Here is a 25,870-nt window from a genome sequence, read left to right as displayed (position 1 = left end):
TAAATTTACTTCAACGTTTCATTAAAATTTACAGAATTGCAATCCAAAAGTGAATAACAGATTAATCATTAATGACTCTTTATAAAACATTTGAATATCTATTGAAAATTAATTAGTTTCTCACAGCTCGTTTATTATTCTCTTGTAGCAGAATTTAATATGCAATTTATGTAGGAATAATAGTAACTATGATTATTTATTATTAAAAATTAAAATTTTAAGAGATACATCAAATAAGAGAAATTGACTTAAAATTTATCAGAAAGTAAAGAAGAAATTATGCAAATATTTTGAACATCTTGTATATACAGATAACAATTTCGCTGAGAATGTGCAAAGTCGTACAAAAATATACGTAATTATGAAATTATATAACCAGAAGAATATTATTACAAAAATAAATTAATGAAGATTTAATTGCAAAGACGCATGATAATTTTTACTTTATAATTTCTATTATTTCTATCAGCTAGAATGAAAATGTTTTCTCTTTTTATAATATACAAATAATGTTCTATATATTATGATTACTTAAATAATAATAGAATTTTTATGAACTTGATTGTATTACATAAAATGTAATAGAATTTTTTTCAAGTAAATAAATATTTATATAAATAAATATAAAGAAGGCAGGAAGAAAAATTATGAACTAATTTAATGATTAGTGTTATCACAAATATGCAGCGTTTAAAGAATCTATCTCTTCTCTTGAAACTTTACGCTTTTGTGTATTCCATTGTGATTTTTCGCTTAGGGCGCTTTCATTTCTTGTTTCACACAGAACTTGAATGCTTCCCATCCCTCATTGCGTTGTTGAGACTATAAAAAAATCAAGTTATTTCGCATTAATCGATAGCTCGCAATGTGCAGCCTGATAAACGGCAACCATTCATACGGTTTTGTAGTAAATCTTAATTCGATATTATTATATCTCATGTAGGATATTATACATCTAAAATAATTTTTTAAAAGTATGGAATATATAATTTCAAAATATATAAGATATCTACGATATCTTACTATATCTTACTTTAAAGCCTCGATGCAATCGATCTTTCATAATTGCTATAAATTCCTTGTAAGAGAGTTGACCGTCTCCGTCCACATCGAATAGTGCAAAAACTGTATCGATTATATGCGTCGAAAGCATTGTTCCAGTGCATATCTTTACAGCTCGTTGGAATTCATCTAAAAAAAAAAGACGATATTAGAACAAAAGATATAACAAAATATTATATTTTAAAGAATTGTATATTAAAAAAAAATAAAATTGTTTTTGTTTAATACTACAAGTTTTATTTGATAAAAATACTAATATTTACCTTTGGATATAGGATGGTCAGCCAATGTATACATTCGCATTGCTATTGAAAAATCGTCCAGAGTATTTAAAAATTGATAGAAGCGCCGGAATTCTTCAAACGTGATACCAATATGCAAGTCTGCTCGGTCTAACATTCTGTCCAAGTATTTATCATACCTACGAATTTAATTAAAACAATTTCTAAATTAGTCAAAAAATACAGTGACAGATAAAAACGTATTCGAACGGAAAAATTTCCTAATATCACTAGCTAGGTTCGGAAATAAAAATATATAAAGCATAAATCAAATATTTTGTTCATTTAAAATGTTAATAATTTATCACGCGCAATTATCTTCCAAAATTATTAAAATATTATTTTTAAAATAATTTTTACGATTATTTAACTTACTCATCAGGTTCGAGATACGTATATCGTAATAAAATTTTGGCAAAATCTAATTCATTGATCGTATTATGTCCTTTGCTGAATTCGTGGAACTCCAACTCTAATACTTCATGTTGTAAGTTCTCCATGAAACGCTTGAAATCATCGTATCTTAATTCGTTAGTGCCATCTTTGCCGAAAAAATGTATCATCAAGGTAGTATCCACAGCATGACGTCGTTGCAAACCCTGTAGAAAAATAGACGAAGCCGGGGAGTGAAAACTCGTTAATTTTGAGAGTTCTAGCTTTATTTTTAATAAATTTCTAATAGTTATTTGTAAGATATCAAATTATGATACCTGATCATCGTCGATGAATTGGCCTTGAATTTCTTCTGGCGTTTTCTGGCGTTCCTGCAATTGTTCCAATTCCTCTTTGGTTTCGCCTCCATGGCGACCTCTCCATGCGTGACTGAATATCTTCTCCATCTGCATCGAAGAAGAAGATATGAGAACGATTGTTATTGCCATAGATCAATATTAGTACACTCTTTATTAACGAATACGTATGTAGAGATTACATGATATAAAGATAAAGTGACGGCAGTATTTCGGCGTCCAGTGTTAGTACATCTGGAAGAAGTGGCAAATCGTGTTAGAACACGATTATTAGTAGATTAGAACACAAGTAGATTTTCAACAGAGCTGCTAAATTGCATATTAGTGCATCAAATGTGAAATATCAATGTTAGTAAAATTTGAGACAGACAATAATCAGAAATATTGGGCTGTACTGGATTTGCGTACATGGAGAATTACATAATATAATTCCCATAATATATTTTGCTTAAAGTTAAGAAAGATTGTATATGGCAATAACATAACATATATATATATATGCAATATTATTACATATTAATGCAATTGTTTATTAAATAGTGATCATGAAGTGATATTATTGGTCGGTATTATTGATAAAATATATTGGTAATGATAAAATAAATAAATATATCGTTATTTCTTAATTGCTATTATATTTTTACAATTATACAATCTTTATATTGCGATTTTATGTTAAATAATACAAGTATATACGAATAAAAATAAAAAATATGAAAAATATTAGAAAAAAACAAAATAAATGGAAAAAATTATATAGAAAAAGAAATAACTTTGATAAATATAAAATACAACACATACCAATTTTTATATATTGCACATATATTGCAAACTTACGTAGGAATTTGAAGCGATTTCATTTGATTTATTTGGACGAGCTTCGCGAAGCTTTGCCTTGCCTAGAGTCTCTTCGCTCGGAGCAATTATGGCACGTAACTAATTTGTCGAAATAAATAAAAAAGCATTAGCTTGGATAGAAAATAACGCATAATAAAATTAATGAAATAAAGATGTTAATTAAAAAATTATAAGCAAAAGATATTTGTAAAAATTATTAATAAATACTAAATAATAATTGTTCAAATGTAATAAATACTAATAATGAATAATTAATATGTATATTTTTCTTTGAAATATAACGGATTTCCAAAATTTTAGTTATAGAATCTCTGAAAAATGAGCTATTTATTTTAAGCAATCAATATTAGATTTGATTAAAACATTTCTATAATAAACAGTTTTAAATGTAATGTAATAAAATAATATGTATAATATAATTCTAATAAAATCCAAAGCATTTTTGCAGAATAAATAGCTCAAAGCGATAAATGGAACAATAAATTATATAGCCATTAGATGATTTCACAGCTGAAAAGCAGGTAATGACATATTGATTTTCTAAATGTCAATTGATGTTTAACTTCTGATACCGTCCTGATCGAGAAAAAGTTTTCTGAAACTCACTGCACGTTTTGTTGGTTCATCGAGATCTCGTTCCTTCAGACTACCACCGAGTAAACGACGAATCTACAAAAATGACAAAAACTCTTGATGTTAATCGATGATTAATATAAATTTCTTAATGACAAAAGTTCTTCTTTGATAGGTTCTCTCCATCCCGTCCCAAGTGTCCCGATTAGTTTGTGCAAACTAGAATGAAGTTCGTTCAGAAATCTTGCATCTTTTAAACATTTCAAGAAAGAGATTTTCAATATTTGAACATAGAAATGTCTTTTCTATAATTTCTTTTCTGCAATCCTAATTGTGTATTATATTTGCTTATTGTGGATTTGCAAATCAATTATCTATCAATTATCTATCAAACAAATCTATATCTCATTACATTAAAACTCAATTATAAAGTGAAATAGTGAAAACTAATAAATGAATTCTTACTAATAACTCGAGTGAGTATATTCATGCATTTGCGATTACCGAAAACGTGCACGCTTGCGATGTAATTAACTTACTACAAGAAATTCGGTTTTGTCGACTCTCTCATTTCCGTCGGTATCAAACATATTGAAAGCGATTTGGAAACCAGTTTTCGGCTCTGCAACGAGATTAGTTATTGCCATAAGTTTACAGCCTTACATTCAGATGATCAACATTAACATTCTTATACCGGATAATATGTTCCTGCTTAAATAAACTTTAAGTTTTCTTTCATGCACAAAAATTTTAAATAAATTGCAACATAGATAACATTTATTTATGAATTCTTTGAATAATAAATTTTTATGTAATACATTTATATAATAGATTTTTCTAACAAATTTATCGATGTATGAAAAGTTTAAGTTGAAATTAAGCAACTTCGGCATAATTAAATTTTTTAGATTGCATAAAAATAATACGCAATACTATTGCATATAATGTTCATTCAGTGAATTAAAATTCATTCTAATCTTAAAGTTTTTAGCTGAAGATTATCGCTTAGATATATGGTATACATCAAACAAATTGAACGCTCTGTGCAGATTATATTCTGCCAAGGAAGCGGATTACGGTTATTGCGTGAAAAAGATGAACGCAGCATCTCATCGCCAGATTTTTCTTTTATAACTTATTAGAGATATTTCTTTTATATAGTTTATATATTGAACATCGCGATCAATCGCTGCGTTTCATTTAAACGTTTTGTGCATTTAAGTCGCAATTTATCTCAGAAAATATATCTCAATATATCTCAGAAAATAAAGCAGAACTTACTCGTTAGAATAGACAGAAGAAATAGATATTCCGTGTAAGAAATAATTCCTGAAAACAAAAATAGAAGAAATTTAGAATCATAAAGCGATATGATCTGATAAGTAGTTAGAAGATTGATTGTACACCTACTTAAAGAAACTGTATATTACATTCTTTACATGTGTGTGAGATTTTATATATTAACGAATTAAGAATAGCATAGAGAATATATCAGTTTTATCCTTACTTGACTTACTGAAATTATATAATTAATCTTGCCATTATTGTGCACATATCGAGGCATTTTATAAAAAGCATTTATCAATCTTGGATGTAAAAATACGTTATTACTTATCATCCTCTTTTAAGTAATTTATAACAAATTTATAACAAATCTAAATTCAATGTTTAATTTCACGACTGGGATATACCTTCCTATAATAATAAGAAATCGAAATGTTACAAACTTTAAGTAATGTCTCTAGAGGCAAATCATTATACTCCACATGATGTCTACATCTCGTAAATTTTCGTGATTTCGTCGAATTCTTTCCTAATTTTCCAACTAATCCGCATTTGAGGATAACGAGAGGTCTGCAATATTAAACGCGTTTATGACATCTGAAATAGAGAATATGTCAAACATGCGTTAGATACGCCTCACGAAATTTCAGGTATTTTCTGAGAGAACCATCATCTTCGAGGATGATCAATAATTTAGAATTTAATAGCAAAAGCGGGACTCGCAGACGCACCTAAATTCTGATTTTTAAATATGCTCCCTGGCCGCGCGGTTTAGCTTGTATGTAACATAACAAGAAGTCTAGTTTACAGATCGTAGCTACCCCATAAAATTCCTTCGTGATCTCAAAGGCATAGAAATTAAGGGTCAAAAAAAAAAAAATAAAGAAAACAAAATCAATTCACTGGAGATGACGTTTGATGCGTGTAAATCTGTTGTTTCGTTTCGCTAGTATTTATTGAGTATTTTCGTTATTAGAATTACTTTTGAAATGAGTATTAAAGTAAATTAATTAAATATTTAAATATCCAATTTTGGATTTGTCATTAATTCGGGAATTAAATATTTAAAAAAAAAACATATATATATATATATGTGTGTGTGTGTGTGTGTGTGTGTGTGTGTGTGTGTGTGTGTGTGTGTGTGTGTGTGTGTGTGTATTTAAATAATAATAATATAAAATGTGTTATTTGAGAGAAAAGACATTATCTCAAAGCTATCAAGGAAATAACTATCGTAGTACTGCAAAAAGTAGCCCGTGTCATTGGCGCAATAAGGAAGTGCAGCGACTAAACATTACGATTACGGTCGGCTGAATCAACGAGTACTCAGATATATTGAGTTAACACGATAACGATGACGCCATCCCGGTCGTTATGGTGGTTTCTCGTCGATGGCACCCAATCTCCTTAAGTCGTTCTTAATTGTAACGGCCCCGCGACTCTATCGAGTGTTCTTAAAAGCGGGCTCGTTTATCTGTGTTGGTATAATTCCGCCTCGCACGCACGCGGAAAGAAGCAGAAAAAGAGGAAAAAACAGTCATGGCATTGATGGCGGCGCAGGGATGAGGAACTCATTATTATTGAAGAGAGGTGTGAAACTGGATGCCCTCTCCCCCTCTCATCGGCCCTCCCCCCCCCTTACGTCTGCTGATTATTTGCATTTCCATTAACGCGACGAACGTGCAGTGCACGCGCAAAGAGCAAAGAGGAAACGCAGCCGCCGCGAGAAGTGCAGCCGTGCTATTAAATTAATGATACCAGCCCTGTGTGTCGCGACGAGCGTTGAATACGTGGGTGGTGGAAAATTTATGTTGGATAAATGTCGTAAGTACAGATTGCGATCACAGGTCGTACACAGGTTGATCGCGATTGATAATCACGCTTATTGCGTACGTCTCGTCATTTTTCTCGTCGAATCACATACTTCCGTAGAAAGCTCCGAGGTGTGAACCGCGACACTTGAAGCGTCTATCTCGTCTATCGAGACTTACCAGTCGGATTTTTACGGCCCGAATTTACGGCTTTTTTCTTATTCGCATGAATACAAAATAATATTTTCATATACTATATATAATTGCTATCTGTGTATCTTTTTATTTCTGGACATTATCATAATTATCATTTGTGGTTTATTTCCAGACTGCTTAAAAAATTATTGTTCGCATATGTGTATTAGATAATTTTTCTTGAAATACCTTTGTCTCGCAAATTCCGGAACATATGGGTGCTCCCATGACGTAGCGAAGCAGTTGAATTTTTTATTATGTCAAGCTCTTGATCGGTCAGTACGCGCCTCTTCAATCTCGCTGAAAATATCATTAGGATCGCATATGCCGCAATGAAAGCTTATTGAGTGATATATCTATAATATGCTTCAAAAAAACATAAAAAATTAAAGAAGCGACAGAAATATAAATGTAAAATCGAAACTTCGCTTTACACTTTGAATTAAGTAAAAGAAACCAGTGACAAAGAAAAAAATAAGAAAGAAAATAACTTTCTTTTTTTCCGAAAATTTTCGAAAGAAAATTATTTTGCTAATAATAAAAAAATTGCATTGTTTGAATAAAAGATGTATATTATATTACAAATTGTCGCAAAACTATAGCTTTTTTTTCCTTTTATATTATCGAAACGAGAATGATAATTCTAATTCATTATTCTAATCGATTGTGTAAATAACTTTCATTGTAAAGATTAGAACAGATAAAAGTATTAAAATATAAATAAATGTATTACGTACGTCGAGGTTCGGCATCAATGACGCTGTCAAGAAAATCCTGCGGAGTCATGTATAGTTGACCATCATATGCCACTGATGCAAATTTTATGAATCTTCTTTCTCTAGTTGTCAACTTTATCGCTTTATGTAGATCATCTTCTCTCTACAAAAATAAATGTTGTAATTAGTAAAATTATACAATAATCAAATAACGTAAATGTTATGTTGTTAATGATATTTAAAATATATTCATAAATGGAAGAATATTAAAGTTGCACTAAAATAGACTTTTCATCAAAATATTTAAGATTTCATAAAATAAAATCACGCCGAACGCACATTCTGTTTTTGCACTTCGTTTTGTATTCTGATTAGTATCACTTATTTAATTTCATTTGATTAAAAGTATGTTTCATAATAAACATTCTATTACTTGAATCATTCCTGATGACTGAATTTGCTTTAATCTAATTGATATGTACAATAACAAATTTTAATTGTTATACGTAATTGATTTTTTTTTTATCATGATTGAATAGTTCTGAATGTTTCAATAGAAATGCATTAGAAACACGAACAGGTGATATGTCGATTCTTATCGACACTCATCAATTCAAACGTAGACTAAAGCTCAGACTATTCGCTGACAAGCAGGTAGGCGAGGTGATGAATATGACATGTTAATTCACGCGTTGAATTCCGTCGCGTTTCTACGAAGGAACAACATGTGCTATCAATTGGTGTCAGCAAGTTGTTTGCTAGTTGATGACAGATACATTATGCAGTTTCGAATGTGGCATTACACTTGGACTCGATCAGATTTTATAATTAAATCACTTCTCAAATTCTTTTTTATTTCTAAAAGAATTTTTATTTTACCAACTTTTATGTATATGAAAAAGACAAAGTAATTTAGATTTTTATTTGTCGATATAAAAATTGAGATATGAACCGTATGTTTAATTCTTAATAAAAACGGAAGCAATATTCTGAATTATAATGCAATAAATCAATTAAATTGTTAAGATTAATTGAACTATTTAAGATTAAAGAAACCACGTTCGCTGCTAAATTGACGGAAATTAGATAATCATGGCGTGTAAAATTCGCGGATAAAAACACCGTGAAATTGCGAGTGAAAAACATATATGAAAGATGCAAATCTTGACTGCGCATTTGTTAGGTGATGCAATTTGAGTCACTATCCCAGTGTGTGGCGGTGTGTCACCATGCGCACCCACTGTTTGTAATTTAAAGAGAGATTAAATTACAAGTGATCTTTCACGGGTGCCGTTAGCGCTCGGCGTTTCTATTCTTCTTTTTAAACGATTAAGGATACTTTGGGGATGGACAGCGAAAGAGAGACACCACCATGGTAAAACTTCTCGAATTTCCGCTTCCTGGCCTTTTTGTTGGATCCTCATCATTATGGACCTACTTTGTCGGCAGGAACCTTTCTTCCCATAAATACTCGCTTGGCAAATTTATATGGTTTCAGTATTAAATGAGCTTTTTTCACGTTGGAAGTATTAGATTACTTCAAGTAGAATAAATCAATTTATTGCATCACATTGTAAATATATGAGTAATTCTGTGATAGTTCTTTTTTGTAATGAAGTCTGTTTAATTTTAATAATTATTCTCAATTATAGAAATAAAGTTACTCATATCACATTGATTATAAATAAAATATAAATTTGAAATTTAGAATATTAAAATGAAATAATAATCAAGGAGTCATCTGTAAAATTTTTTAAATCCACTTCTCTAAACAATATTACATTTTTTCTCTTAAATAACTTGCATATACGTATGCATTGTACGGATTATTTAAAATTTCCAATTCATTCTTTAATAAATTAATAATACGTATTATTAATATTAATGTATTAAAAATTATATCCAAGAAGGCACGATAAAAAAAGTTACAGGACATAAGTTTTTGACGAGGGATATCTTTACAAATATATTCCGCATCATTTATTCCAGATCAATCATTTAAGGTGCAGTAAATTCACCTTCAGTTAGCTACGTGTAATCGGTGTATGCGTTCGACATGTTGCCACGCAGTTAAATGCCAAACGATATGCTCTCGCGTAACGACGTGAATCTGCGACCTCATCCGGCCAGATTGAATCGTTCAGCCCAGGAAGCATCAAATCACCGGGAACGCATCGACTGTTGTGCTTCAAGGAGTCATCGGAGCCACCTCGCCACTTAAATTATCGTTCGCTACCTCGCGCGTACGAGATTGCGGCTTTTATTTATTCGCAAGTAATGGCACATTGTTGGCTGGTGTAACGGCTTGAGCTTCCTATAAGATGATCTCTTAAATGATGGTTACGTTCCTGATATCCTTCGTATTTCTATGTCATCCGTTGCAGATATGCTAATACAGGTATTGAGATTGTTCTTGCCATTCTTGATATCAGAAATTGAGGAGATAGAATTGAGGAATCATATTTCTAATGAAAAAATATATTTAATTGAAATTTATTATCTCTGTTAATAAAATGGAAAAGAATAATATTCTTTTTAATATTGAATGGCAAAGATTGGAGTTCTATTATTAATTTAGCAATAGTAGAATTATAAGAATTTTATTTATTATTTTTGAAATTTCTAAGCTTTCTAATTTTTATAATTTTATAATTTTATAAAGAAGTAAAAAATTAGAGAGGATTGCCGAATACAATATTGATTTTTCAATGTTTTTGCAATGAAACATTTATAATTTGAGATATCATTTTTTATGTGCTTTTTTGAATTTATTAATTTCTAAAAATATCTTATGTGGTTTCAGATTTCTTTCTCTTTTAACGATTTTTACAAGTAGTTGTAAATATCTTGTAGCCACTGTAGACTCACGATCCTTGGCAAGTGAAATTTGTCATTCGATGCACATTTCCATAAGTGCCATCGTAACCAGATACTCTTTCGCGAGGATCGGATGTCCTTTCGCGAGGTTGCTTCTACAAATAAATCACCTCTCATTGTGGTAAAAAGACATCTACTTTATAATGACTTGCATTTGTAATAGCGTCATTTTTATACTGCGCGATAATTTGTCTCGCAAGTCTAAATATCATTCAGCGAGTTGCGCACTTGTTATAGTTTCATAAAATCAGAAAATGCTTGATAAATTATCTCAGAATAACAACTAGTAGTGAAAGAACAAATATCAATGTTGAAATATTGGTAAAATTTAATCAATATATTATAATCAAGCAATACTGAATTTTCTTAATATAATAAAATATTCCAATTTACAATTTAATAAAAATGTATGTTAATATATAATAATGTTAATTATATGTTAAAATTATCATTCATAATATACTATATCTGTTTATATTACTCGATTTCTACAATTAAATTTTTTTCTCTCTTTAAATAAGATGAGCAGAAAGGATAATAGATTTCGCGCGCGTAATCTCCCATTAAACTTCTCTCTCGCTGTATGCTATACTTTAAAATAACTAATTTTTCGAAAATTACACCTCCGGGTAATCAGTATGGCATCGATTCAACAAACCCTATTGTACAGAACGATGGTATAGCTCGCAAAATGGAGAAGATCTTTTTCCCCGACGACAACGTTCTTCTGGAGCGTGGAAATAAGACGCAACGACAAGAACGAGAGCAAAAAGAAAAGAGCGTTGATCGCGTTAGCTAATTTAAGTTATATCGCACTCGATCAATATTCCGGATGGATGGCGTCCTTACATTCGCTCTCTCGCTATAATACGAAGCTAACTAACGTATATCGGCACGTCCTCGCGTGTTTACCCGAGCAGGACCATGCGGGATGTTAGGCTGGCATGTTCGCGGTGTCGAGGGTAATGACAGACGCGGTGAACATTATGCTAAGTGCGAGAGACCAGGCCACTTCTTTTCGTCCTCCTCCCAGACTTCTGCTCTTCGTCTCTTCCTTTTTTCTCTCGTTGCCCCTCTCCCGATATCCAGCGGGCATCACGGGTGATTAAAGACCCGTTGAACTCCTCCTCTCTTTCTCTGCCGAGTTCTCACCTCCTAGATCCATCCCTTTCGCGTCCCCTCTTCCGTCTCCGTAGCCGTTTACAGTTTTCAATAAAGAAGCACGCGACGCGCCGCGCCGCGTAGAAACAATTTCCTCGAAGTTGTTTCGCCTCGTTTCTCGGCTTAAATCGATAGGCGAGAGGCAACGGCGATAGGCATCGCCGCCCGAGACTCGCGCGAGAAACGGGCGCCGGCTGTCGATTTTTGTGGATGGGTGTTAAACGGAGGCGTCAGCATGCGAGAGAAGAAAATGCGGTAGACCTTGAAGCACTATGCTTTTTCTCCGGTTCTACACGGCGGTCAGATTATATGCGAGATAAAGTAAGGTGACTTTACAACATTAGAGGAGCACCCAAGTCGAAATTGTCTAAACTACCAAAAATTTGTCTCTGAGATGATAACAGACTCAGAAAAATATTGCAAGTTTAGGGAGATGAAAAAAATTTGATCAGACAGTCTTACTTATTCTTTATAATATTAATATGTTATGCGTATATAATGCATATATAATATAAACTGTATGATTAAGTGAAATTTATTTATTTTATAAAAATTAGCATGTGAATGTTATTTAAATTAGATTTCACGAATTTGTTAAAATAAACTGGCTGTTTCTTTACGTACAAATATCTTTTTGCATTAAATAAAAAATTTTCTTTTTTTTGCCACTATCTCTTTTTAATATAAAATTTAAAATTATGCAAATTATTAAACGATCCTGTATGTTTTGTGTTACACATGACCATGTACTATCTGCAGTAACAGTGTAAATTATTTTTATATTTCATACATTGCAACAATAACTGCTCAGTCATTAGAGTCTAAATTATTTCTATAATTATTTCCATAAACCATTTCCGACTCCTTATACTCGCTATCCAATTTGTTTACTGACACGTATAATCTCGGCGATACAAATTCGTGAAGTCTAATTTAAATAACGAGCTGCTTGAAGTGTTAATATTCGGGCGTTGGCGATAATTCGGGTGAATAAATCGATGATCATGCATGAAGTATACGTGTGCACTCATACCTTATACGCGTAAATGCATTCTCACGCGGTATGCGTAAAATTAAGATTATCGCGGGAACGTATCTTGACGCGTTTGCCTCATCAGGAAGAATCCCGTGGATTTATTATAATCTTTAAACATGGAATATTATTTCTGTAGTTTTGAAAATATTAGAGTGATGATTTTTAATTGATATTTTTCTAAAATATATGCATATTTAAAAAAAATATTAATTTTTCATTAATTTCTTAAAATCATATTAGATTCTTTAAATTTATATCAATATATATATATATATATATATATATATATATATATATATATATTAAATGTGTGTATTAAAGTTTCATATAATATGTTAGTTAAGTTGTAAAATAAAATCTTTACTACATTTTAAAATAAAACACACACACACACACAATATATATATATATATACATATTTTGTGCGTGTGTGTGTTATATATTTATAATAAAATCTTTAACCATTTCGAAGACAATTTAAAAAGTATGAATTTTATATTTTTATAAAAAAGGCTGTAATTTTAAATTACACGAAAATGTTAAACGTGTGAATATCATTTTTACCATATTTACGTGATCACCAAACACGCATATACACGCACACGCCATCGGTATGTAAGGCAACGATGTGGATGATGATTACAGATCATCATATTTATGATAAAGCTACGGTGGCGCCGAGATTACTGAAGGAAATTGAAATCAGATAGCAGCTTTGCTCTCGAAGCGGTAGTTTCGTACATGCATATTTGCATATGAATATTTATACACGCAGTTCTGAATTCTGAACCGCGACTTTTCAGGATTACAAATTGCAATTTGCACGAATAAACGATGACTTCGGGAACGATCTCATTATTGAAAAGAAAATATCAGAATTACTTAAGATAAGTTGGTGTTCATACACAATTTCATGTCTTTCTAGTGACAATAAAACCTTTAAGAATTCCGAGCCTTGCGTGCATGTTTTCCACATGTTTTAATTATTCATATCAAGAAATATCATTTGTTAGTTAGTGTGTACGTAGTGATATAGATTCTCTATTGATTTTCTTAAATTTAACAATTTAATGTTTAATTCTTTAATACATAGATTAATACAAAAATGCATGAAAGTGTCTTCCTCCGATTTTGATCAATTTTTAATATGTTATATTTCAGATCAAAATAAAGAATATCTAAATAAGGGATATGTACTTATACATAAAAGGACAGTATGATTTAGAATACATATTAAAATCTCATAAAAATCGAAAGACACTTTCATGCATTTCCTTATGAGTACATTCTGAAAAATACAATAAATGATATATCGGATGTAAATGTTCTGATAATCCTAAGAATGTACAATTATGATTTATCATGCGAATGTTCTCTTTATAACTATTAGCAGAAGTAATGCGAGATAAGATATTTAAGATACTTCGATAATAAAATTAAATAATATTTATGATTAATAGTTATTAGATTTAGAAATAACGTTTTATGCATTTTATAATAATTACATTGTTATTCAGAATAACATCTTAATGTCATAATCATCATGAACTGGGCACTACGTGTGCTTGAAATGCAAGCGCCCCTGTGGCCTAATGGATAAGGCATCGGTCTCCTAAACCGGGGATTGTGGGTTCGAGTCCCACCAGGGGTATAAAATTATATTTTTTATATTATATATCCATTTCTGTAAACATAAAGGTTCCATTAGTTAACGATGAAAAGGTTTTTGTTATATCTGTGATAATCTTTAGTACAGATGTTCTTAAATAATTGGAATATAATACAAGCATTTTGATTTTCAAAACAAAAACATATAACGCAATATAAAAATATTCATATAACAGAACAGGATATATATGTAATTAATAAATTATTATTTTTTGTTTTAACTTTTTTTTCAAAGAAGTCTGCATTAAAAGATATACGCACACACACACACACACATATATATATAAAGCATGAGCTTTTTTGTTTTAAGATCTGGCAGCTATTACAATCTGTAATTTTGCCAAAGCAGAAAAGTAGTTAAAATTGAATAAAAATAATTTAAGAATAGCTCGAGAATGAAGTTAAGATTATTTTATAATCTGAAGTTAAGATTATTTTATAATCTGAAATAATTCAACGTACGAAGAAATTTATAGGATTGGCCAAAATCTGATAAAACATTCATTGACTTTTTGATGGACGTGAGTCGATTTCCACGTATCTTTCGTATATCGACCGAAAGGATTCGGAGAAGAAGCCGATCTAATGGCGGATGAGGTTGCAATTTATTGCTTCGTGCTAGTCGAAATACTCAAATTAGATTGATAGGCGCGTAAATGTAGGCTGGGTGGTCCGAGTGATTCTAATGCGAGAAAGGTTCTGCTCGGGTTAATCGGTCACGAAAACATTTCGAGGGGTTGCCCGTGGACTTGACTTTGGCCTCCGCGATAAAATCGATCCTCCCAATTCACAGAAGAGAATAATAGTTATTATCGGTCCTGACCGTCTCAATGTCTCTCCGAAACTTGTAGTGGTCTACTTTATTGGATATTCGATGAAGCTTGTCGAGTTTTTCCTTCCTGGATATGACTATCATATATATAGAATTAAGTGCCGTAGATGCTTAACTTTAAATTTCTAACACACACACACACACACACACACACACACACACACACACACACACACACACACACACACACACACACACACACACGCACGCACGCACGCACGCACGCACGCACGCACACACACACACACACACACACACAGTCCGCGCCCATTTTTCTTATTCAAATAAAAAAAAAAATAAAAATCAAATATTTTTCACTCACATTTTTTCACTCACATTCTTATATTATTTAATCGACAAGTAAACATTGCTCACGAAATATATATCATTTATTTATAGAGAAAATAAAAAAATTTCATGTAATAAATCAACTCTTCTCTAGAATGTAGTGAGTTAGGATTATATCCGTACAAATTGCGTTACATTCTAGTTTCATCGTGTTTAACGCCAAGGTGGAGTTATGGATCGCTTGTTCTCGCGTTTATCGCAACCGTTTTCTCTATTTCCGGAATCGTGTTACGGCGTTATCCGTGTCTAAATAGCAGATCGTTCATCTCTCTCGGCTCGAGATCCCGACACGGAGGAGCGCCGAGAGGATAAACGGTGCGGTCGAATCTCGTGCGAACGCGATAACGATTGCCGGGTTCGTGCGGTGTCGCAAGAAGAAGGTGGGTCACGTGATTTGTGGTCGCGCGAAAGAGAATCTCGTCGTAGGGGAAGGATGCTGGGATACCGGCTGTTGCGTACCGCGTTGCTGCGCTAGTGTGAGCACATTCGGTGCAGTCAGATCTGTATCAGCGTACACGCAACATACGATTCTGGTTATGCGAGGTGGATCAGATACATGGCTCGATTTCTTAGGAGAAATAAACCTGTTTCATGACGGAGACAGACATGTTCTTCGGTCTAAGGAAAGTTCTATCTCCATCTTCAATAGAAGTACCGACGTGTCAATTTGCAATTAATATATATAAAATGTTATGACATTTTTTTTATTTGAATCTGAGATAAATTTCTAAATGGTTTCAATGATTATTTGTAACCCAGTTTTTATAGTTAGTGTATTAAAATTGATATTTTATATATAAAAGATTCCCTTCTAGAGAATACAATTTTTAAATTAAATTAATTATTTTTTTCGAAAAGAAAGATTCTTCTATATAAATATAATAAAATGATAAAGTAATAATTTATTTCAATCATTTATTTCGGACTAATGGAGCTAATAAAAATTTAAAAATGTATGAAATTGCACGCACACGTTTCATTCCAAAAGTAATTGCATGTTAAAATATGAGTTAAGAAAACATAAAGTTTAATATCACAGATGATAAAAAAAAATTCATTTTCTTGTGTTATTACCTTAAGCACGTGCCTCGATTGTTAAGTGAGATTCAAAAGATCTGAAAATATTCCGAATATGGAGGGGTTTAGTTATCTCATATTGCGATTGCAGAAAAATATTACCATCATCCAGGAGCGTTGTCAGATTGCGTGTTACGTGCGAACCACCCTAAAATTATCGCACGGCGCTCTGTCATTAACCGATTCGGCGCTTTTCTCATAACCGTGTTTCGCCCACGTCACTTTGAACCTTTGAACCAATCTTAACCGCCCATGCCCGAAACAACCGGCAATGAACAAATTATCGGGTCTCTTATGAGTACAATAAGATTTAAAAATTTGTTCTCTTCCCATTTAAATTTCTACCTTTGAAAATAATAAAAAACTTGTTCCACAACACGTACATATAATTGATTTCATATAATTGAAAGATTTTTCAATTATTAATCACGCAAGACGTGAAACTCTAATTCTTGATTTGCATTCAAAATAATGATGAAGAAATATTAAATGTTGGAAGATTTCTAATGCAATTAAAATTTCATTTAATTTCATTTAATTTCATTTAATTAAAATTTCATTTAATATTAAATCCATATCAAATCATAGAAAAAGAGCGTTATATAACAAATTCCATATTGTGACAAACGATTTGTCGACGTGAAATTTGCATAATGCAAGTATTGAAGGAATTTACAGAATCAATGATTACCCTAACTAGTCCCTCTTCATCACATAGTGATGGACGAGGCTTGTCGAAGTCGAGGATTCCCAAATCGTTATTTATGACTCACTATACACCGCACTTAGTAACCGTCGTATACATGTGTAAACTGAAAATAGGAAGGGGAGAAGAAGGAAGGGCGCGCGATTCCCTTAGGCCGGCGGCGCGGATCTTAAATCATAATCCTCTCAAAATATTCAATTACACCGGCATTGTTTCGCCGTTGATGCATAGCGCGGTAACACGCGACGTGCACCGACTCCCCCTTCGCATACGTCCACTTACGTGCGTGTTGATGCAAACCGCGCGTGATAGACGTCGGCGTGCGTGTGTGTGTGCTCGCGTGACGCGTACGTGAGAATACACCATGGGATACCCACGGGATACCCGTAACACCACCCACACTGCTATCGGTCCATTAGCTCAGGATAATGGGCACCCAACGCGCTCCGTCCCACGCACTGGCGCTAATTTCACGGTGGTTTAGGAAGCGTTAATTAATTTAGACGAATCGCCGCGTTCGTTCATTAGCATTAACTCATCGCCGTGATGATGGCCGATGAGACGTGGGTCGCGCCGAAACATGCGATTCGATGTGCCTTCCTTTGAGACGGCGAGACTCGGTGCGCGTTCGTCGTCAATGCGGTAGGTATTGATTGTATCGCGAGGAGATAGCTTGCCACGTGAGGAGACAATAGCATTTCTCGTTTATGCCTTCCATGCATTATCGGGGAGATTATGACAAAAGAATGGACGTGGAATTATTAAGAGGAATAAATTAAGAGTTCATAGCTTTTTTCTTTAAAAATTCATGAAACGTGGAATAATTTTTCAAAATTTTACGGATCCTTTCAGTCATTAAATTATTACTATGTATTATTATGTTTTATATTTCTGCCTTTAAAATTTTATTAAACCTAAAGCTACCAAAGCTAAAGTGTCAGACATACATATGCATAAAAACTTTAATTTTTTTAATTTTATATAATCGTGTGTTAAATATTTTAGACTAAATAATTACGAATAGTGATTATTAGAAAGAATAATCCAATCTTCAAAATTTCACACTTAAGATTTATAATAACTGAGAGGTTTCTATGTGATTGTCTGCAACATAATAAGATTTTCATAATGGCAGACGTCCAAAATTTCGGCTGGCACTATTATTATAGAACAGACAAGCGTTTTAGTTCGTCACAGTTCAAAGACTCCTATGTTGCGTCTTGATGCAAACGTTAAATGCGTTACGTCTCAAATATTCGTTAACGTAATATACGAAATGAAACATGGTTGTCCACCGAACTGGCTGAGGAGAATTTAGAATATTAGATCAAATATAATATGATAGTAATAAATTTATTAATACTCTGACGTAAAACGAAAAATAAAAAATAATTAAAAAATTATCTGTTCCAATGAGAAAAGAAAGAATATGAAAGAAGACATTATAATTCTTTTTCGCTGAGTGGATAAAAAATGATTATTTATGAAGACAAAATGTGGAAATTTAAATGCGATAATAATTTTGTAAAAACTCATATTTGGAGATACCACCTTTGCAGACCTAAATTCGCCGCGTTTACAACACTCCAAGTAGCCGATTGTATTTTTCACAGACGTGTCTGGAACGCATCTCAATTGAAATTAAATGTCTTTGATTAACGTTTTACCGCAGGTAGCCTGACACGCGATGCGCGCAAATTGATTATGAATGTGAAAAATGATCGAACGTAGAAATCCATTCACGCCCACGTCGACGTCTGCCCACGCAACTGATACTATCATGCTAATCAGATCACATTCACGTGTCCTACCGCATTGGAATTCTTATCCCATACCTTATCGCCAGATTATCATTTGGTACCGCATTGTGTGCGTATTTGAGGACAGTAGTGAAATGTTTAGCCGGACTGTCCACAACACGCGGTTAAACTTGTAAAAATGCAAAGATCATCTACCTTCATTTATAAAGCGGATGACTGCATTCGAATTAAGAAAAAAAATTGATTTAGTCAAACAAACACAAATGAAAATTGAGTTGAATTCAGCATGTCACGCATTTTGTTAAAGTATAAAGCATAATTTAAAAAAAAAGAAATTTGGAACGAGGAGAGATTGAGTCAGAAAAAAACTACAAAAAAAAAAAAGAAAAGGCTCCTGTCAAAATTATTTTGTAAATGTAATTCATTTTTTTATTTTATTTCTGGATGATTTTATTCCGGAGGATGGTCGGATGTTGTTCAATATTAATTGTTCTTCCGTTCGACTTCTTCGAAGGATCAACAAGCGCGTATCGGCGAATAGCATCGTGTTGGACGCAACACGTGCACACACACGTGCGTGCTTGATGATTTTCGGTGTCTTTAATGGCGTGGCGTCGAGAAGTCAGGATCTGATTTATCGTTTATTGCCGATAATACGTACGAAGGAGTACGCGGCCGATCGATCACTCTCTCGCGTCCGAATTATTCGGGATACACATTGCTGCAAACGTTTGAGAAGAGGCAGGGGTACGTAAATGTACGTAAACGTTGATATGAATAATGGCGTGTGCAACTTATGCAGAGCGTTCTTGGTAAAACGATCTTGTAATGATTGCTTAGGCATATGAAAGGAAAGATGTATTGCTTGGAAATACATACAAGTCCCTTATTTTGTCGAGGCATTTTGAAAACTTATTTATATCTATAGCGAAAAGAATATTCACCAGAATATCATCACCAGCAAGTTCAACAGTATTTTTCCATATTTTATTATGTTTACTTGATAATAAATTTTACTTAAATTTATTTTTTATTATATTTAATATAATAAACATCAGATAAAGTTCTTGATGTTAAATTATATTCTTGGATTAGTAGTTGAAAAAAATACATTAATTTAAAGTGTAGAAATTCAAACATTATTTTTCTACTGTAATTTGAAATTAATTACATTTCAATTAACTATATAAATATTTAATGCTGGAAATTTTCCTTAAGAGCAAAAATTATTTTTTTCTATGTTATTTGAAGTATTAATAAACTGAAAGACTAGCGATAATTTATAAATCGAATGGCAACTTATGATAAAATCTACATTATTTATATTTAAATGAATAAGTCTATTGAAATCCAATTAGTATAAGGTGCATCGATCATGAGAAGGGTTGATCCAATTACGGATATTCGAAGGTGTAAACTTCTCCCATTAGAAAAAAAGGTATTTCTGTTCGGGCGAGCTCTGCTATGCATTCTGATCTTTCCACGTACATACACGTACATCCTGCATACAGACAGAAGTTCTTTTATAATGAATCGTGATCCAAAAAGATATTGTTGATAGGAGCATCTCGTTGGAAAGGAGAATCCAGCCCATTAGTTACCGCAAGCTTCTCGTCAAACGAGCTTCTGTATAATGCGCGATAACATTATATGTCTTGTAATAATACACAATATATCGGATGATATATTTTTCCCCCTTAATAATTTATCTATCCGCTAAATAATTTATTTTCTTGATAAAAATATTGAAAATTCATTCCAATCCGCGAATGTATCGTAGAATGTGTTTCGGTAGAAAAATAAATGTGTTTTTTCTCTTCTAATTTAAATCTCTCTTAATCTTTCTTAATCATTTTTAACGCTGAATAATTGGTTTAATTATTTCTTCTATTCCAAATTACATTACCTTGTATGGAATTTCAAATATCTAACAATGGGATATGCAGTGCCGTGTATGCATCCACATTTCTGATACCGATCGTCCTTTCCACGTTGCAACAGCCTACGCACTTGGATAAAGGCGACAGAAACGATGGATAGCAACGATGGTCAAAGCTTATTTCTGCAAGATCAACTGACTTCGTAAATACATAGCACAGCAGAGAAAGCGTACTTCATCACATATATTTCATTACATACACTTCTACGTGATTGCAATCGCGCATACCGTGTTAATAGATTACACTATGCGCGATAAATATTTTTGCAATAAATTCTATTCTATGTAACATATGAATTTAACTCGAAATATAACAAATATAACAAGGCTAAATTTATAAACTAAAAACAATGTGATATAATATCATTATATTTTAACTCTGCCATACACAAATTCATTCATTACATTCAACAAGAAATACATTGTTTAATATAGAGATTTCTTTTCTTGTAAAAAATTTCTTCATTATTTTAATTTAAAGATCTATTTTAATGAATTTGAAAGAAATTTGAAAGAACAAGAAACAAAATTTGATTCGTAAATTAAATATAGAAGCGTAATTTAAACATATATTATTAATATATTATTAAAAAAAAATAATATTTCTAAACTACATTAAATACATTAAATTGATGCAAAATTGAATTTTCGAAATAGCAATTTACTTTTAATTTAAATCTTTAGAAATACTTAATTTATCATAAAACTTATTTGAATTATATATTTTATTTATAATTCGTACTTATGAAATTTTATTTATAAAAATTATATTTTTATTTCTGAATCTTTTGACTTATGAAATTAATTACGTGTGTTAAGTTTATCCGATATGTATAACTATTTGTATATTTTGATGACTTGTCTCGAGATAACCCACGGGAAATAATCTGGATGTTGCGCGTAAATTATGTGCGGAGGTGCACTGTTTCACGTAAAACGACATTTTGGCATTCTTGCGGATGCCCTATTTTCGCCGAATTCTTGGCAGCGATATGGTTGAAGAAATTGTCTTCGCGATTCTCTCTCAAATCAGCGTGATGTGACTAAGACATGTTAGAATATCACGCGAGTATCGTACGCATCTACTGCGATTACGTGTTTCCTGCGCGTGCAATTGCATAAAATGTATAAAACGTGTTCTGCTTCATGTTTTGAAGTATCGAGACGATACCACCTATCATAGTTTTGAGATTACATTTTGAGAAATACACAGAATGAAATAACAGGATACCATAGGACAGTCTTTTCAAAAAAGTTCAACATTTCTACTACATAAAAAAACTGCGATCATGTTTGCAATTGATAATAATTATGAAATTATTATCAATAATTATTATTATAATTATAATATTTATAATTATAATTATAATATTTATTATTATTATTATTATTATTATTATTATTATTATTATTATTATTATTATAATGTTAAGTTACTATTAATTGGTAGAAAATAAATTATATATGTATCTTACATAAAAATTTTCAATTTAACACAAAACACTATAGAATTGAGAGAACATTCGATAGCAACAAATTTATTATAAATGAAATTGCATTTTTAAATTAAATTTGATATCATTCTGCCACTAGAAAGATATTTTCGAATTTTCAAATTTGTGGAATTTTTAAAAATTTGTGGAAAGCTATATTTCATTGATCTATTATTTTTATTTCAGTCATGCTAGAAATATATATATATATCAAAATATGATTGGTCAAATTCGATAAATGATACAAGATTCAAGCGCGCGACTGTTAAGAATACTGGATGCAACTTTTCCATTTTCTCACGCGCGATAATTAATGAATACATATGCGAGATGCGGAAAGGAAACAGCTTAGAATCCGAATACATCGTATTCGGATTAGGGTGTCTCATGGCAAAGGGCCGGGTGCATCTGCATTGACGGATGCAGCTTGGCTGCAAAGTGCTGCGCAAAGCGTCGGTAATTTATCTATCTCGTTTTTTATAAGGTGGAGAATATCCCTAGAAGGCATATCCGCATCCTCGAAAGCGTCGCATGATCGATGAAACGCGTATGTCAACGTTCAACTTGTACGACATGGTTAAGAAGTTTCTCGTTAGTGAATATTTCGAGATATTACCAGCGCTCCGTGATGGAAAGCTTGACATTAAGGAAGTTGTAATATGTCATACTTCCATAATTAATCCTTCGTTAACAAGATACAAAACGATTATAGAATTTTGACGTATTTTAAGAAGTATTACTTCGTTATTTATTCATTTACAAGCATATTCGTTAACTTTTATAAATTTTCAATTTATGTTTAATCAACTTACGGTTAATTATGTCATACAAACTTGTAAAAATTAATCCAAGTATATTATGATCAATTTTATATTATTGTTTATTCATAAGATAAAAAAGGAATTATATATATCTCTCTCGAATACTGAAACACAATTTAATATATTAAATTTTAATTAATGGTTTATTCCTCAGAAGATACCTTTCGATAAGATATTTTTCATTCTTTATATTGCAATTCAAAGCATTCAATAAAATTAACATTAACATAATATATAATTGCCTAAACATTATTTTATAGTTTATGGCACACGCTTGGCCTGCGCTTGCAGTCTGCTTTTCGGAAGAATCTCGAGATTCTCAGGCCGTAATAGAGACGTTCGACGATCCAAACTGGTTAAGCCGTATCGACTGTGTGATCGTTTCGAAGGGCGTGGCGGCGATACACTTGAAGATCGTTTGACACAAAAGCCGATCTGCTTCCTCCGGGCCATATTATTAACGTAACGTACTTACACGCTTGATCTCACGAGCGAGATCGAACGAGATCAATCGGAGGCGCCTTCATTCCCGACGAGTTTGAAACACCTTTTTAAACCCGCCGAAAAATCTTACTTTCTCCATGACCGCCCACTTCCTATCTCTAATTCGTCTGCGAATTCGTATCGACAATATCGCCACCGGGAAAAATGGGTAGTTCAGATTACATAATAAATAAGAATATTTTTATTTGCGCTATTTTTTTCCTATAAATATTTTATGTCATTTTGCCTTCTAGATCTTGCTTTTTATAAAATTAATAATGATATTATAATATGAATTTTATATAAAGAGTAATATATAAATATTTTATATTATTATTTTGTATTAATATTTTACGTCAAGTATTCTTATATTAAATGTTTCGAGCTAATCTCCATATAAAATATTTAAAAAATTTAATTTTTATAAGAACTCTATTCTCAGAAATTCTCTAGTTATAAATTATTTTCACCAAGAGAGCAAGAATAATTGTAGCAATTTTGTCATAATTTAATAAAGATCAACTGATAATAATACCAATGTTTTTTGTGAATATAAAAATACATAATTCTATTATTACAACACTAAATACCTGTAGTGTAGATACAACATACGTTACATAAACGTCAAGTATTCAAACATCCTAAAAAATCTTATGGATTTCCAAAAGGCATTTAATGAATGGAATGCACTGTTGTGTCTCGTGCAACTCCACTACACACTATCCATTCACGCGCACGTGGACGCGTAAGTCCACGTGACCGTCGTGACTCGCCATTCAACTTCGCGCCACCGCCGCGACGATACGAAATCTTGAAGCGGACTGTACTCGCCGTGCGTACCTTGCGAGGTTTCAAGGCGTGCACCACCTTCGGTCGTAAATATTGCTGTGCCAGGAGAAACGTGACGGAAGCGGCGGTCAGCAATCCGAGGCCCTTCTGGATCCTCCCGAGACCGCGGTCGGCACGCCACGACGCGTACGCACGCGTGACATCGCGGAAGTGCCGTGCGTACGGTGATACGCGTCGCGAGAGGCACGCTATCGTCGCCATTTTCTACGCATGCGACTGGCGCATGCCTGGTCTGCCATGTCTCTCTCCGTGAAACGTCAATTTCTCCTACCCAACGCGGCCAGTGTTGTCGCCAGAAACTCTTGTACCCGGGACAAACGCTGATAGAAATAATTACTTCTATTTAATACTTTTTCCGCCAATTTCGTCAATATTTGCAAATATTTGATTTGTTACCAATCTAATCAAAATTTTCAGAGATAGCATTCTCCTATGTTGCCATCCGGATGATTATAATGCACGAAAGATTTTCTGTATAATTTTGCTATTTATGCAGAAATATCTTGGTTATTTTGAGGGTACTATTGGATAATTGTATTTTTAGATTTACTTAGGTATTTTTAGATTTATTTAGGTTTATAAAAGTCTGGAATTTCTAATTGCGATATAATCAATTTGTATTAATAGAACGAGATAATTCTTTGTACGTTGGTAACTTTATTAAATGCTGAGAAATAAATTCGATCTGACGACGTGTAATTCGATGAGTTACGAAAACGTTACGATGTTTATAATTAATTACGGTAGTGCCAATATTTTTATCTGTCATTAGGAAAATATTATGTATCTTATTAGCGCATCATCATGCCAAGTCACATGCTTATATATATTATAATTTATATTTTCGTTATTGTTCGTTGAAGAATCTAAATGATTATTTTCAAAAATATCTACAATACTTGGAATTCTTTTTTAGATTGCAATATTTATTGTATATGTTTTCTAGAACAATAGAGATATAACTATAATTAATATTATAATTATATTCTTATAAAAAAAATTTTATAAAAAGTTAGAAATATATTTAATATCTAATCTATATATATTCTTAGATATTTTTTAACTTTTTAAAATTTCTTAACAATTGACACTGACTATACAATAAATATTATCGTTATATAAAATTTCACGTGATCTTACAGTTAAAAAAACCTTAATTCTTAACATTTAATACTTTTAACATTTAATACTTTTTTAGAATTCTTGCACGAATAGTATTACTGTCAGTAGGGGTGTAGGTAATTACGAATTTTTTTTATATTATCCTGACAACCGCATAATCTGATAGAAT

General features: G+C 32.1%; 1 protein-coding gene and 1 non-coding gene across 3 annotated transcripts; one reads left to right on the top strand and one right to left on the bottom strand.

The window, feature by feature from the left end:
* Nucleotides 1-165: 165 nt before the first annotated feature.
* LOC105424461 (Mitochondrial calcium uptake 3) lies at nt 166-24,808 on the bottom strand. Of its 2 annotated transcripts, XM_011634699.2 has the most exons (12): nt 24,571-24,808; nt 7,551-7,692; nt 7,003-7,113; nt 4,805-4,852; nt 4,063-4,145; nt 3,557-3,619; nt 2,930-3,028; nt 2,054-2,182; nt 1,719-1,942; nt 1,326-1,483; nt 1,034-1,191; nt 166-822 (listed from the first exon to the last, which is right to left on the bottom strand). In XM_011634699.2, exons 1-12 carry the CDS (start codon nt 24,778-24,780, stop codon nt 754-756), a joined length of 1,494 nt encoding a protein of 497 aa, XP_011633001.2. In that variant the 5' UTR covers nt 24,781-24,808; the 3' UTR covers nt 166-753. The 2 variants fall into 2 exon arrangements, with proteins under 2 accessions (XP_011633001.2, XP_011633004.2); XM_011634702.2 differs by lacking the exons at nt 2,930-3,028; nt 3,557-3,619 and having other exon boundaries at nt 24,571-24,807.
* Nucleotides 14,182-14,254, top strand: TRNAR-CCU (transfer RNA arginine (anticodon CCU)). The gene has a single exon. It is a non-coding gene; the product is annotated as a tRNA-Arg (tRNA).
* Nucleotides 24,809-25,870: the final 1,062 nt, after the last annotated feature.

Source organism: Pogonomyrmex barbatus, unplaced genomic scaffold (assembly GCF_055798465.1).
Source record: "Pogonomyrmex barbatus isolate J1 unplaced genomic scaffold, ASM5579846v1 scaffold14, whole genome shotgun sequence".
Lineage (NCBI taxonomy): Eukaryota > Metazoa > Arthropoda > Insecta > Hymenoptera > Formicidae > Pogonomyrmex > Pogonomyrmex barbatus.
This window is presented reverse-complemented; position numbering and strand designations above follow the sequence as displayed.